Source organism: Podarcis bocagei (genome assembly GCF_964188305.1).
Source record: "Podarcis bocagei genome assembly, chromosome: 13".
Lineage (NCBI taxonomy): Eukaryota > Metazoa > Chordata > Lepidosauria > Squamata > Lacertidae > Podarcis > Podarcis bocagei.
The window spans coordinates 10035384-10049555 of record NC_138138.1 but is presented as its reverse complement, the minus strand read 5'-3'; the positions used below and the strand labels follow the sequence as shown (position 1 = coordinate 10049555).

The window sequence follows — 14172 nt, the reverse complement described above, 5'->3', positions numbered from 1 at the left end:
GCAGTTAAGAATTTGGCCGCATAAACGACCTTAGTGAGATTTGCTCCTGGACCTTGCCTCATTTTTTGGCATGAGTGAAATTTGACTAATCCTGGAGTGTGCGGCTATAAAGCTACTACAATTAACGTACAGGGTGCTGATTTCGTTTGAGCAACCATTTATAGAACATGATTCCATATTTGAATGGAGTGAAGCTTATCTCCTCAGCTGATGTCAGATGTGTGTTTTCATGCCATGTCTTCTGCCACTAAAAATAATACTGCATTTCTGTAAATTATAAACCCAGCACCAGTTCTAAGTAAAGGTAAAGGGAACCCTGACCTCTCTTCTAAGTAAAGCAGCGCCAAATAGCTGGTAGCTGCATTAAAGAGCTGAGGAACTAAAAAAATACACACCACATTTTGCCATGTAACTTTGTTCTTAAGAATAACCAGATGATAAAAAAATTTAAGCAGGCCACTGATAATCTATTCATTTTGGAGATGGCCGATAGGTGCACGAGAAGCTTCAACCACTTACGTTAGAAGATGGATGTTGGTAGATGTGTTTTTCTCCTAGAAGCAATTGATCAATATAAGCAGCTGCTCCTCCAGTACAGTTGGGGTACACTCCAAAATCTCCAATGCCTCCAGGGCCAAGGTAACCTCTAGAAGGGGGAAAAAAGGAAGTGAGCCACATGGTCGGAAGTGGCCTGAGATGAGTTATTGGAAAAGAGACAATTCTCTCCTTTTGTTCAGCACTCTGGGGAAATCTAGCGTGGCTGGAAATCTGCATCCTGAGTTGTCAGGTTATCAGAGTGGCAAGGCATTTGCTGGGACCCCACACCTGGAAAACAGCCCACCGCCCCACCTTGGCTGCTATTCTCACTTTGCATGGAGCACCCAAGAATGTCACAGGCAGCGTGACATTCTGCTGGTCGCTGTCTCCAGGATTTGTGGGTCCTTGGGAAAGGCACTGAGGGCACAAATCCTGGAGCCAGCAACCCCTAGTGTTGATTATCCACCAAACTTCAGCATTTCTGCACAGAGGTCCTGACAGAAGAGCAGCGACCCTGAAGTGACTGCCACAGGTAGTAGATGAAGAATGGCAGAATTGGAGATAGGCAGAATTGAGCTGTGGGCACTATTCACCCCACCCCGTACCAGGAAGTTCCCCTACATAAGCCCTGCTGAAATCAGCAGAGGCTGCCCAAGGCCCTAGTAGTGCTACTGCACAACTTCTATTAATTTCAAACAGGCTTGCAGGTGAAAATGTCATAGCAAGTTCTGCCTCCAAGTCAATTGGGGGCAGGGTGGGGGGGGGGGAAGGAAGGTGTCATCTGGATTTCCAAATGTCAGACACCAAAATGTGGGTGTCCTGGTGTCCTAATGAAACCACTTCTCTAGATATCGGGAAAAGACCACACTTAGAAAAGCAAACAAAGAGAAAAAAGATCTAAGCTTTGACTGACGTTGGACACCCAGGTACGTTTAACAGGAAGGTGAGGCACAGCCAAACTGCTTCAAGCGCCATCATGAAAAGCCACTGGGGCCAATATGGAAGAATATCTTGGAGAGCAGAGTATGGAGCTTCCTGTTGAAACACAGAAGAAAAAGTAAATTTTGACTGAGTAACCCAACAGATGACATGCCTTCAAGAACAAGCACCACCACTGATCACAACTGCTCGGCTATCTAAAAGCATTCCGGCTTGTTTTTTCCTATGCCTTTGTTAAGTGACCCCTCCCCCAAACATTTTCTACAGGTTCTAATTTCATCATATGATTTTCTCTTTATTCTATTTTAGGTATTGGATCTAGGCTTTAAACAGGTGGCTCACCACCTCATAATGTCAGGAAAAGGACTTGTTTTTCTTGGTTGGCAGTACTGATCAGAGTATAGCTGCTTTCATGTTTATTTGCTTTAATTTATGTGTGGGAGAGAAATACAACAATAAAAATGGGACACAGCACAAGTTGCCAAAAAAGAGAACAAGTTACAAAATTAAATGCCCTTCCACCTTTATAGGACCACAAACTGTGTCTGAGCAGTGAATGAAGGTGCAGCATATTTCTGCTATTGCTAAAAGACCATTTCCTTCTACATGCCACATCCTCTTATGGCTGCTGTTTTAAATAAAAAGATAAAGGGACCCCTGACCGTTAGGTCCAGTCGTGACCGACTCTGGGACTGCGGCGCTCATCTCGCTTTATTGGCCGAGGGAGCCGGCGTACAGCAGGACTGTGCAGCTTCTGGCAAACCAGAGCAGCGCACGGAAACGCCGTTTACCTTCCCACCGGAGCGGTACCTATTTATTTACTTGCACTTTGACGTGCTTTTGAACTGCTAGGTTGGCAGGAGCAGGGACCGAGCAACGGAGCTCACCCTGTTGTGGGGATTCGAACCGCTGACCTTCTGATCAGCAAGTCCTAGGCTCTGTGGTTTAACCCACAGCGCCACCCACATCCCTTCTGTTTTACATAGGTAGCATTATATTTCATTGGGTACTGAGTTTAGGTTTTAGTATCATCTTGCTGCTTCTAATTTTTTGTTTCTATGAACCTTATCTTCTATTTATTGTCCAGTGCTTCATGTAACTTTTTTAACAGCACTCATTAAGAAGAATGTATGCACAGCAAGGGTTTCTACTTCTGGAGCCATTTCAGCTTTCCTCAGTTAGACTACGACTGCGCTGCTGCGGGCAGTGGTGGCCAAAGCAGCCTTCTGTTCACTCCCTATGTTCAGATCCAGCTGTTCGGCCATTCACTTACCAGAGCACTGTTCTCAGGCACAGGTGTGGCAAAGAGGAGCTCAAGCACAGCAACCACAAGGTATGTGCAGCCTAGTCTCTGAAGCACACCTGGAATTCGGAGGTTGCCCCAGGACACTGCAGAAGGCATAAAAAGCAATGTAAAGGTAAGTCCTGCATTAGTAGAGAGCTAACCGATTCAAATCTGGATCTGATGCGAAGACAATACATGCTGTTGCAGATGGTAGTTTCATATTAAGATGTTTCAGCTGCTTATTTTAATCGGTGCCTTAACTGTGCTCAGAATATTTATTGCAGAAGTAACTGGGACTGAGTCTAATCCTATGATAACCTCTGGACAACCCAGTTCTGTACAGTGGTGCCTCGCAAGACGAAAAGAATCCGTTCTGTGATTCTCTTCGTCTAGCGGTTTTTTCGTCTTGCGAAGCAAGCCCATTGACGGATTAGCGGATTAGCGCTATTGGGCGGCTTTTAGCAGCTTATCTGCTGATCGGATCAGCTGATAAGCGGCTTAGCGGCTTAGAAAAAGGGGGGGAGGGGAAAAAACCAGCAGGAACTCACAAGACATTGTCGTCTTGCGAAGCAAGCCCATAGGAAATTTGTTTTGCGAAGTACCTCCAAAACGGAAAACTCTTTCGTCTAGCGAGTTTTCCGTCTTGCGAGGCATTCGTCTTGCGGGGCACCACTGTACTGGCTTATGCTACTAAGCTGCACAGTCTGGGTTTCTCTCAGCCAAGGGGCACTCTGGAAAAATACATTCCTTTTAAGGGGCTTCTCTGCCATTTAGCCTATCCGCTTAAATAACATGCAGTTGTGAGGACTGCTATATGTTAAGCTGGGTTTATCAGTACAGTGGTACCTCAGGTTACATACTCCGCTAACCCAGAAATAGTGCTTCAGGTTAAGAACTTTGCTTCAGGATGAGAACAGAAATCGTGCTCTAGCAGCACGGCGGCGGCAGGAGGCCCCATTAGCTAAAGTGGTGCTTCAGGTTAAGAACAGTTTCAGGTTAAGAATGGACCTCCGGAACGAATTAAGTACTTAACCCGAGGTGCCACTGTACTGTATTCTACTATTATAAAGTCTGAAATTCCATTCACTAAATAAAAAATCAGACAAAGGGCCTCACTCTCTTGTTTCTGCAATCCTTTAGGTCGGAGGGCCCCTAGTCTTCAGCGCTACCTTTCAGGAAGTCAGACTAGAAAATTATCCTTTGCACTGTGGGGTCTTGAGAAGGCTTCATTTCTTCTGGGACCATTTTATCCCATCTAATATATGGGTAGCGTCACAACTCTAATGGGATTTGCCACAGAGATTAAGGCGGAAGCAAGCAATACAAGGGGAAGCTCTGTAAAAGTGACGCGGCACATTTTGTAGTCAGCATGAAAATAAAGAAATCTCTCAACACTTACATGGCCCGAAGCAGTAATTTGGGTTCACAACGATCACCCCTATTAAAAACAAGAGGATGCTTCTCCACAGGACTTTCCCCAGCAGCTGCCATTTGGAACGTCCCCTTCTCAACATGGAACTCAGCGACAGTGAAATGGAGGTGCCCATGATGAACACAAACCTAGAGAGGCAAGAGGAAGGGGGGGGGGAATCAAGCCTGCTCAAGGCAGATCTAACAAGCATGTCGTCCAAAGAGCAGGGGATTTGGGGAGCCCTTCAGTAACAGATGTGGTGAAGGCGATGGTGGGAGAGGAATCCACAAATACTGAAAAGGTATCCACCCTCATTCGCTCTACGCGGGGCTGCCCTTGAAGCTGTCCCAGAAACTCCAGTGGGTGCAGAATGCTGCAGTGAGGCTCCTCACGGGGTCTCTGCCATGGGAGCATATTCACCCAGTGCTTTTCCAGCTGCACTGGCTCCCAGTGGAGTACAGGGTCAGATTTAAGGTGCTGGTTTTAACCTTTAAAGGCCTTCACGACAAAGGACCCTTGTACCTACGGGACCGCCTCTCCCGGTATGCCCCACGGAGAGCCTCAAGGTTCATAAACAGCAACACCCTAGTGGTCCCGGGCCCTAAGGAAGTTTGATTAGCCTCAACCAGAGCCAGGGCCTTCTCAACACTGGCTCCGGCCTGGTGGAACGCTCTGTCTCATGAGACCAGGGCCCTGCAGGATCTGATTTCTTTCTGCAGGGCCTGTAAGACAGAGTTGTTCTGCCTGGCCTTTGGCTTGGAGCCAATTTGATTCCCTCCCCCTCTTTCTTTTTTCTTTTCCTTTCTCCTCCTGCGATGAGGCTACATTTTAATATTTTAATGCTTCAATATTTTAATGTTGTATTTTAATTTTGTTTTTAACTTAGATATTCAACTTATTTTTATGACTGCCTGTTAGCCGCCCTGAGCCCGGCCTTGGCTGGGGTATAAATAAACATTATTATTATTATTATTATTATTATTATTATTATTATTATTATTACTATTACTATTACTATTATTATTATTACTGACACGGGCCTGGGCTTCTATCCTCATATTTTCCCCAAGAGCCCTTCATACGTCATAGACCAGCTAACTCTAGCCATTGTTGGACTACAACACCCATCACCCCTGAGCATAGGCCATGCTGGATGGTGGTGATGATGGGAGTTGTAGTCCAGGAACATCTGAGGACCTACAGTTGGGGAAGACTGTCACTGGAAAATTCAGGGTCTTATTTTGTGGGGTGGGGGGGTATGACTGAGGAAGGCAGAAGCACTAAAAATATATTCAAGGTGCGGGCAGTCTTTAAAACAGGACTTTGAATGTTTTTCTCTCATATAAAGTGAGCTCACTTTTACCTACTCATGCGTTGCCTATTGGCATACATATTAAACAGCAAACTGAATTCTGTTGGATATATGGCAGCTCCCAATTTTCAGGCAGGCTGTCTGTCTTCTGTACTCCGGTTTTAAATTTGTTTTTTAAAAAGCCCAAAACAAATCAGTTTTTATTACTGTTGAGAAACTGGGAAAGGTGATCGGTGTTCATAAATAATGTCACAGTTCTGCTAATTGGTGCTGTGCACAGTTGCCTTCTGTAAAAAGGCAAAATTAGTCTCCCCAAATTTTATGAACAAAACAGAGCCGCATCGCTCCAAGCATACACCCTCAAACATGAGAACTCAGTCTCTTCATGGTAACTGTTTCCAAGGGATATATATAGAATTTATTGACAAGCACAACATGTAAAGTGAAAATCAGTATATAGGTGTATGGCAGGAATCTGTCTGTCTTTTCAGGATTTCAAAACTGATTTGTAAACATCAGCTAATTCATTTTTGGACACCCTGTTTCAGGAATATTTAAGATTTCATGCTGCTATTTGTGCTTTTTTACTTTAAAATTACAAGAGTGAGAAAAACTACAGTAATTCTAAAAAACAATTGTGACGATTGAACCTGTTGAGAATCCAGGACAAAACAAGTTTGATCCAACTGACATACAGTAAAAGAAAACCCCATATGGGTCTCTTCTGAATAAACTTCCCTGACTTCTGTGAAGTCATAATAACAAGGATGAATTACCATGGAAAGACAAGGTCTGCTACGGTTAGTCCTATAAAGAGAAAATGAGAAATTAATTAAACTTCATAATAAAAGGTCAACTAGTAGTTAGTCTCTAGGTAGAAACCAAATGTTTATTTATTTATTTAAACCATTTTTATTGATTTTCCAATAAAAAAAATCCAATTAATATATCCAATCATAATACTTCAATTAAAATAAAAAACTAAAATAAAAAGATCAAATTATAGTCCAAATTGTATTTATTAATTTCTCGGAGCTCCTCACGATCTCTGAAGCATATCTCCACATCTTAGTCCTGCTTCTCCTCATCGTTTCCATATTTCCCACATCTTGATCTTAACGCTTCATAATTCTTTGTCCCTGGGTCCACCAAATGTTTAGACCTAAAACATATCAATAACTTTCTTCCCTTGCTAAAATATGTGTAACGGAGAGTTTAACTAAATGTTACAAGCAAAATGCGTGTAACGAAGCTCAAACAACACTTTTCTTCTTTTTAGGAAAAGCCAATAGAGGAAGAGGGACTTTGTAGTGGAGAAGTAGAATGGGCAGGCGAGCCTTAACTCGTTCCAACCTTTTATTCTCTGCTCCAATTCTCTCTCTCTCTCTCTCTCTCTCTCTCTCTCTCACACACACACACACACCACTGCTTTCTTCCCGCATGACTATGAATGTGTGCTTTGCCTCCAAGCGTAGGATAAAAACACTTCAAGAAGAGCAATTTAGAGCAAATAAGTGATAGGGACGCGGGTGGCACTGTGGGTTAAACCACAGAGCCTAGGACTTGCCGATCAGAAGGTCGACAGTTCTAATCCCTGCGACGGGGTGATCTCCCGTTGCTCGGTCCCAGCTCCTGCCATCCTAGCAGTTCGAAAGCACGTCAAAGTGCAAGTAGATAAATAGGTACCACTCCGGCGGGAAGGTAAACGGCGTTTCCACGCGCTGCTCTGGTTCGCCAGAAGCGGCTTAGTCATGCTGGCCACATGACCCGGAAGCTGTACGCCGGCTCCCTCAGCCAATAAAGCGAGATGATCGCTGCAACCCCAGAGTCGGTCACAACTGGACCTAATGGTCAGGGGTCCCTTTACCTTTACCTTAAGTGATAAATAGGTAAAGACTTAAATACCCCCTCACCCTCCCACTGTTTTTCCACTACAAATTGCCCCCTCCTGAAGAAGCTTTTCCTGAAAAGGGGGGTTGTTGGGGTTCAACTATGTGCATTTACATGCCATCTATAGTTAGGCCTCGGCAAGTGTGGCCTAGAGTGGGCTTTGTTACCTGCACACTCAGCTTCTCTTGCAGACATTTGATATTTGGTCCCAGAAAGCAGATCAGGCATGTTTGGCTCTCTCTACCCATTTCTATCCATTCTGAAGGAAATCAGCCCTGAGTGCTCACTGGAAGGACAGATCCTGAAGCTGAGGCTCCAATACTTTGGCCACCTCATGAGAAGAGAAGACTCCCTGGAAAAGACCCTGATGTTGGGAAAGATGGAGGGCACAAGGAGAAGGGGACGACAGAGGACCAGATGGTTGGACAGTGTTCTCGAAGCTAACAGCATGAGTTTGACCAAGCTGTGGGAGGCAGTGGAAGACAGGAGTGCCTGGTGTGCTCTGGTCCATGGGGTCACGAGGAGTCGGTCATGACTAAGCGACTAAACAACAACACCCATTTCTATGAATGAAGTGAAAGTCAAGAACAGCATTTACCATTCCAGCTCTGATGCTTGAAGAACCAGTACTTTCCTCCACCGTAATTGACGAAGACCATAATTACAAGGGCCAACCTACAAAGGGGAAAGCAAAGGAAGATTATCTACCTCACATATTTAACCATTAAAATGGTTAACTATCGCTGTCTGAGAAGAAAATTTCTAAATTATTATATATTTATTCAGTGCTTTTTTTCTAAAAAAAAATGTTTAGGGGTACTCTAATTTTGACTCAAGAAAATCACCATTTTATAGTTCAAATCGGGGAAAATAAATACAGTAAATGGACAAAAGTACAAAGATTCACAAAATGTTTAGGGGTATGCGTCCCCCCCAGAAAAACCCCACAGTATTTATTTAATCCTACAAGGTATGATTCAGAAGCTTCTCTTGATGTAACCTTATCTCCTTGTGAGGAGGCAAGAATCTAGTCCAACCCCCTTGTAATGGAGGAATTTATCACCCAGCGTGGGGCTCAAACCCACAACCCTGAGATTAAGAGTCTCACATGCTTCCGACTGAACTATGTACTTTGTTAAGAGAAGGCTACCTTGTTTCATTACTTCTACAGTTGTTGGTTTGCAGGTGATTGTAACTGACTTTAAGTTCTGAGACTCTAAATAAATCTATCACGGTTTTTTGGTCCCAGGTCTGTTACAAATGGGAGAATGGAACAAATCTGCATACGGAAGGCAGAAAGTGACAGTTCCTACCAAATGTTCTTCTTCACCTGCCAGGAGAATGTTATAATGCAGAGTTTGTATTTTCCATTTTATTCCAGCATTTCCCTGGGCTTGCTATGTTTTGGGGACTGCCCACAGTTAAGGGATAGAGAATGAACCAAGAGATCATGTCTTCTTTCATGTGCTGGAGCTGAGAGGAACTGGGGAGGGGCGGCATGTAATCTGTGGCTGGGTTGAGTCCCTTAAGAAACAGACAGTGTTCTGTTTGTACGGTTGCTGGATTTTTCATGGCATCTAGCACAAATGGATTCTCCTCTCTATGAGCCCTACTGCCACAGAAAACAGCATTACCGTATTTTTTGCTCTATAGGACGCACCTTGTTTTAGAGGGGGAGAACAAGGGGAAAAAATTCTCCCCCTCTCTGCTCAGCACCCCTTCAGCGAAGCGGCAGGAGAAACGGAGCCCCTTCCATTTCTCCTCCTGTTTCGCTGAAGGGGCGCTGCACAGCTCTCCCTCTCTGCTGAAGCCAGGAGAGTCTTGTTCTCTCGGCTTCAGCAAAAGGAACCCGAAGTCTTCGGAGTGCAGCGCAAGATCCCGCTGTGCTCCAAAGGCTTCAGGCGGCTATCCCTGAAGCCGGGAGAGCAAGAGGGGTCGGTGCGCACCGACCCCTCTCGCTCTCCAGGCTTCAGCAAAAGCAACGTGTAGCCTCCGGAGTGCGGAGGGAGCGCTCCCTCTGCGCTTCGGCGGCTTCGTGTTGCTATCGCTGAAGCCAAGGAGCCTGCATTCGCTCCATAGGACGCGCACATATTTCCCCTTAATTTTTGGAGGGGGAAAAGTGCTTCCTATAGAGCAAAAAATACGGTAACTCTGAAAGCAACTGGTTTTAATTTCCCCGAACACATTGCAGAAACGTCTTTGAAGCTTTCTGGTATGAAATCCTTCAGAGCTGAAAGTTACCCTCTAAACGTGTCCAGGGACCGAAGCCTCTGCAGGGAGGAAGCGGAACTCCATACCCCAGCCGGCAAATCGCCACCAGCAGAATCTGCTCTGCTTGGGGATCCAAGCTCCTTGAATAGAAAGGAAACAAGGAAAAATTAAAGCAATGAGGTGGATGTTCTTGAATAAGCCCAGGCCATTTAGAACAGGTTTATCGGCATCTATTTATTTATCGTCTTTTGTGAGAGTTCCTCTTTAGCGTTACCAGATTCCAAATATGAGACAGGGGTCCAGCGCCTTTCCAAAAGTGCAGCTTCTCATCATACTACTGCCGTGGTGATAGGAACCACACCTATTTCTCTACACAACAGGGCCACTCACTCCAATGAATCTACTAATGCTATGATTATTCACATAGTGCTGGCTATTGATCAGATGTTGGGTGTTACCCTGCTTCTTGTATAAAGAAAAAAACACTAAAGGAAGGTAAAACCATTCCTTACACCAAAAAAGCCAGCCTTTCAATGAAATACTCTCCCCTATCAAAGCTATAACAAAATTAATGTCACATTAGTGATTTGTAGCCAGCATAGTTTCAGGCTTCAATCCTATATATACATTTACCAGGCAAAAAAACCCTTAAAAGCAATCAGTACTCTTGATGTCTCAACAAATGAAACTGATCTGTAGAAAATGTAACTTGGAAAAAGAGACATTGCACGTTCTTTTGTAAACCAAGAAATCTTTAATAAAAAAATACGTTAAGAAAAAGAAAGGCAATCAGTACTCTTTTTCAGCCAAGAGACTTGATTCATACACATGTACAATCATTTGATGTCTGAGTTAACTGCATTGCCATTCTGAAAAACGACTGCTTTTAAGGTAACGCTGGGTGATGGCTGATCCGTGATAGTGGTTTCTAGGATGGAAGTAATAACTTTGGTGCTGCACTCATCAAGAAATCAACAGACATGTGTGAACATGCCTTAACTCAGTCAATTTACAAGGTAAAAAACTGAATTGTTATACAATGTGTTTAAGTTTTCATGACCTATGTGTGTACCCCTCAAACTTCACAGCAAATTCTTGACGGTGTGTTGTTCTTTTTTAATGGACAATTTGTGTTATTCCAAGAACTTACTGAATTAATTAGTCGATCAGTTTCTGTAGGGTTCATCTTCTTGTAAAGCCAGTTTCTGATTGGTTCGATGCTGTGAATTAAGAGTAAAGAAATGTCCCCTTTTATTCTTTACTACGAACACCTTCAGTGATTGAACTAGCTAGCTAGCCACTATTTGATCACCTGTCCTTTACTTTGCAATGAAAATCTGAAGGAAGTTTACAGTGACGACTAAAACAGTAAAAACACAACAAATTATGCAAGGCAGAAACAGTCTAAAAGTATCAGTGGTATTAGCAAGCTTAAGAGGAAAATAAAAGTAAACGTCTCATTAATAAAAAGGTTTTCACCAGACACTAAAAGGGAAAAGTCAGTGCTCTCTGGGAAAAGATGCCCCCCCCACCAAAAATATTCTTTTCCCCGCAACCCACCCTCAAAAGCAGAAGGCGGGGAGATATATAGAAAAATATATGCAGATAACCTCTGTGTTTGGGCAAGTTCATGTAGGGTTAGGAAGTCATTGGGTCTTAAGCGATATAGGTCTAAAGGTTAAATTCAGAGCTTTGAACTGTGCTCTGAAGTGGACAAGCAGTCAGTGAAGTTATTTAATAATAATAATAATAATAATAATAATAATAATAATAATAATAATAATAATTTATTATTTATACCCTGCCCATCTGGCTGGGCTTCCCCAGCCACTCTGGGCGGCTTCCAACAAAATATTAAAATACAGTAATGCATCAAACATTAAAAGCTTCCCGTTTGAGTAGTTCCAGTCTATTGTCAACCACTGTGTTCTAGACAAACTGAACCTCCTAAGCAGCCTTCAAAGGCATCTCCCATGTGCCACATATTGCGATAGTCTAATCTGGAGGTTACCAGAGCACTGGCAACAGTGATCAGGTTATTTCTGTGCAAGGTGTCAAGGCTGGTGCACCACCTCAGCTAGTAGAATGTTGACACCAGCTGGGTGTCACCAACTTACTGATGGCACCCTCACTCCAAATTTCCAAATAACCCCACTTGTACATTTGACATAGACTCCCCCAGCCCCTCCCCCAAAGAAAGCACTGTGGAATACCAGAGCTCAAGTGCTATGGGGTAGAGCAGTTGTCTTCCAGAAGCAGTTTCTGGCAACATCCCTGCATCTAGAGAGAAACAGAACTACTGGATTACAGTGCCCTCCATCCCTGTCAGTCCAAAAGGATACGAGGATCAATGATGCATACCCTTTGGAGGGAGCAATGTGATCCAGCGCCGAGGGCCTTCTGGCGGTTCCCTTGCGACGAGAAGCCAAGTTACAGGGAACCAGGCAGAGGGCCTTCTCGGTAGTGGCACCCGCCCTGTGGAATGCCCTCCCACCAGATGTCAAAGAGAAAAATAACTACCAAACTTTTAGAAGACATCTGAAGGCAGCCCTGTTTAGGGAAGCTTTTAATGTTTAATAGGTTATTGTATTTTAGTGTTCTGTTGGAAATTGCCCAGAGATTATTATCATCATCATCTCTGTAACACCAGAGAGGACCCTTTAATTGTGTAGGGCAGTCATCTTGCTCTCCATAGTGGAATCCCTGGATCCCAGTTGCCTGGATCCCTGGCACCCAGGACATTTTTGTAACAATGTCCCAGCAAGTGATGCAGAGGGAGGCCTGGACACATCAAGAAAGGTCTTGCGGTAAGTGCTTCCACCAGGCAAGTAATAAAAGCAGTGGTGGGAAAGCTGCACATAGACAGTCATCAATGGCAGCACGACATTGTTCAAAGAAGGCTTGGAATAAACAGAGATACTCTGTTCTTTATTTTTCAGGGAAATTTGATTGTTCATTATATATTTTGCACTTAGGAGCCAGGTTCTCAGCTAATGTTCTTTGAGACAGGCCTGAGGACCGCTCCACAAGCCACATTCCCAGACTGCATAAATGAACTGTTCTCAATTAGCCAGCAGAAGAAACATTCAAAAGGAAGTAACAGGAATATCTTATTAAGACATTTTACTTACTTCACACAAACCTGTCCCAATGCCAGAATAGAGAAGAATCCCATGTAGATGAGAAACGCAAAAAAAATTGCTATACAAAGGAAAATAGTAAGTTTTAATTACTCCAAATTGCAAAGTGGAATCCTGGGCCAGAATTCCACATATCTGCAGAAAACTAAAAACACCCCCAGCCTTGTTTTTATTGGAAGATTTGCTAACATCTCAAGACAGTAAACAAAACATAATAAAAACACAGAGGAGGAAAAGTGTGATATGCTCAAGCATAGAAGCATCTCCAGCTAGATTTTTTCTCACTGACTAGCTCTCTGTGATGATTCAATATTACAGCTACACCTCTTTCAGGATGTTTCCTGCAATAAACAGCTCACAGGAACACAAACAGGGGCTGGAATATCTGCTCAGGAAAGCAACAACTGGGCAAACGATCCTGGTTAGAGATTGCAGGGGAGAGTGACTTGTTAGTCAGGCTGTAACGAATTAACTGAATTGGAAAAAAATATGCATACAAACAGGGTCCTGGATTGCCCACTTAATGATTTGTCTGCCTCTTGTAGCAATTTTAATGTGATGTGCTAGATGCTGTGTGGTTTTTAATTGTGTTTCTGCAGACATGCCATGGACTACCTGAATGAAGCTACTGTCAGTGGACCAAGGTTCTGGAACCCCTGATCTACATTGACTTGCAGGGGCTCTCCAGTGTTTCAGACAGCAGACGTTCACTGCCCTACCTGGAGATGCCAGGAATTGAACCTAAGATCTTCTGCATTTAAACTAGAGGCTCTACCACAGCGCTACAGCCCTTTCCTTAACCTTAATTTGCTCAGAGGCATCCATCCATACAGTCATACCTCATATTGCGTCCGCTTCAGGTTACGTGTTTTCGTGTTGTGTCCCGCGAAAACCCGGAAGTACCGCAATGGGTTACTTCCGGGTTTTGCCGCTCGCACACGCTTGCTAAATCGAGCTTTGCGCATGCGCAGAAGTGCTAAATCGCACCGTGCGCGTGCACAGACACGGCGCTTCAGCTTGCATCAGTTCCGTGTTATGGACGGGCCTCCGAAACGGATCCCGTCCATAACACAAGGTTCTACTGTATAAATTAGAATGTACAATTTTTATTTTTTAGTATGTTTTGATACTTGGGATTAAATAAAAAATTAAAAAACCATAAACATATAAAGCAACTTACGGAGGTAGCTGTTGGAAGGACTTTGATTGACAGTTATATTGCATGAAATCTTCGGGATGCTGCCCTGGAGACTCCTAACCACTAGGGAATAGTTTCCAAATTCTCCAAAATGATAATGTAACCTGCAAACAGCAAAGGGAAAATATCTGGGAAGTTACTTTTAAATTAGAACTACCTCTGAAACCACACTAACACAATGCAGTATGTATGATACCTATAAAGAGCCAGACTTAAATAATTACATGTTAGCATGGCCTAAAAGCTGAC

General features: G+C 43.7%; 1 protein-coding gene across 1 annotated transcript in view; it reads right to left on the bottom strand.

The window, feature by feature from the left end:
• Positions 1 to 14172, bottom strand: part of HGSNAT (heparan-alpha-glucosaminide N-acetyltransferase) — a 32033-nt gene that overhangs the window by 6101 nt on the left and 11760 nt on the right. The window contains exons 4-13 of the mRNA XM_081166398.1: positions 13906 to 14027; positions 12717 to 12786; positions 10736 to 10805; positions 9616 to 9725; positions 7973 to 8049; positions 6261 to 6291; positions 4161 to 4321; positions 2750 to 2865; positions 1451 to 1572; positions 520 to 646 (exon numbers count right to left, since the gene is read on the bottom strand). Of these exons, the coding sequence (XP_081022524.1) occupies positions 520 to 646; positions 1451 to 1572; positions 2750 to 2865; positions 4161 to 4321; positions 6261 to 6291; positions 7973 to 8049; positions 9616 to 9725; positions 10736 to 10805; positions 12717 to 12786; positions 13906 to 14027 (1006 nt within the window). The remainder of the gene's footprint in view (positions 1 to 519; positions 647 to 1450; positions 1573 to 2749; positions 2866 to 4160; positions 4322 to 6260; positions 6292 to 7972; positions 8050 to 9615; positions 9726 to 10735; positions 10806 to 12716; positions 12787 to 13905; positions 14028 to 14172) is intronic.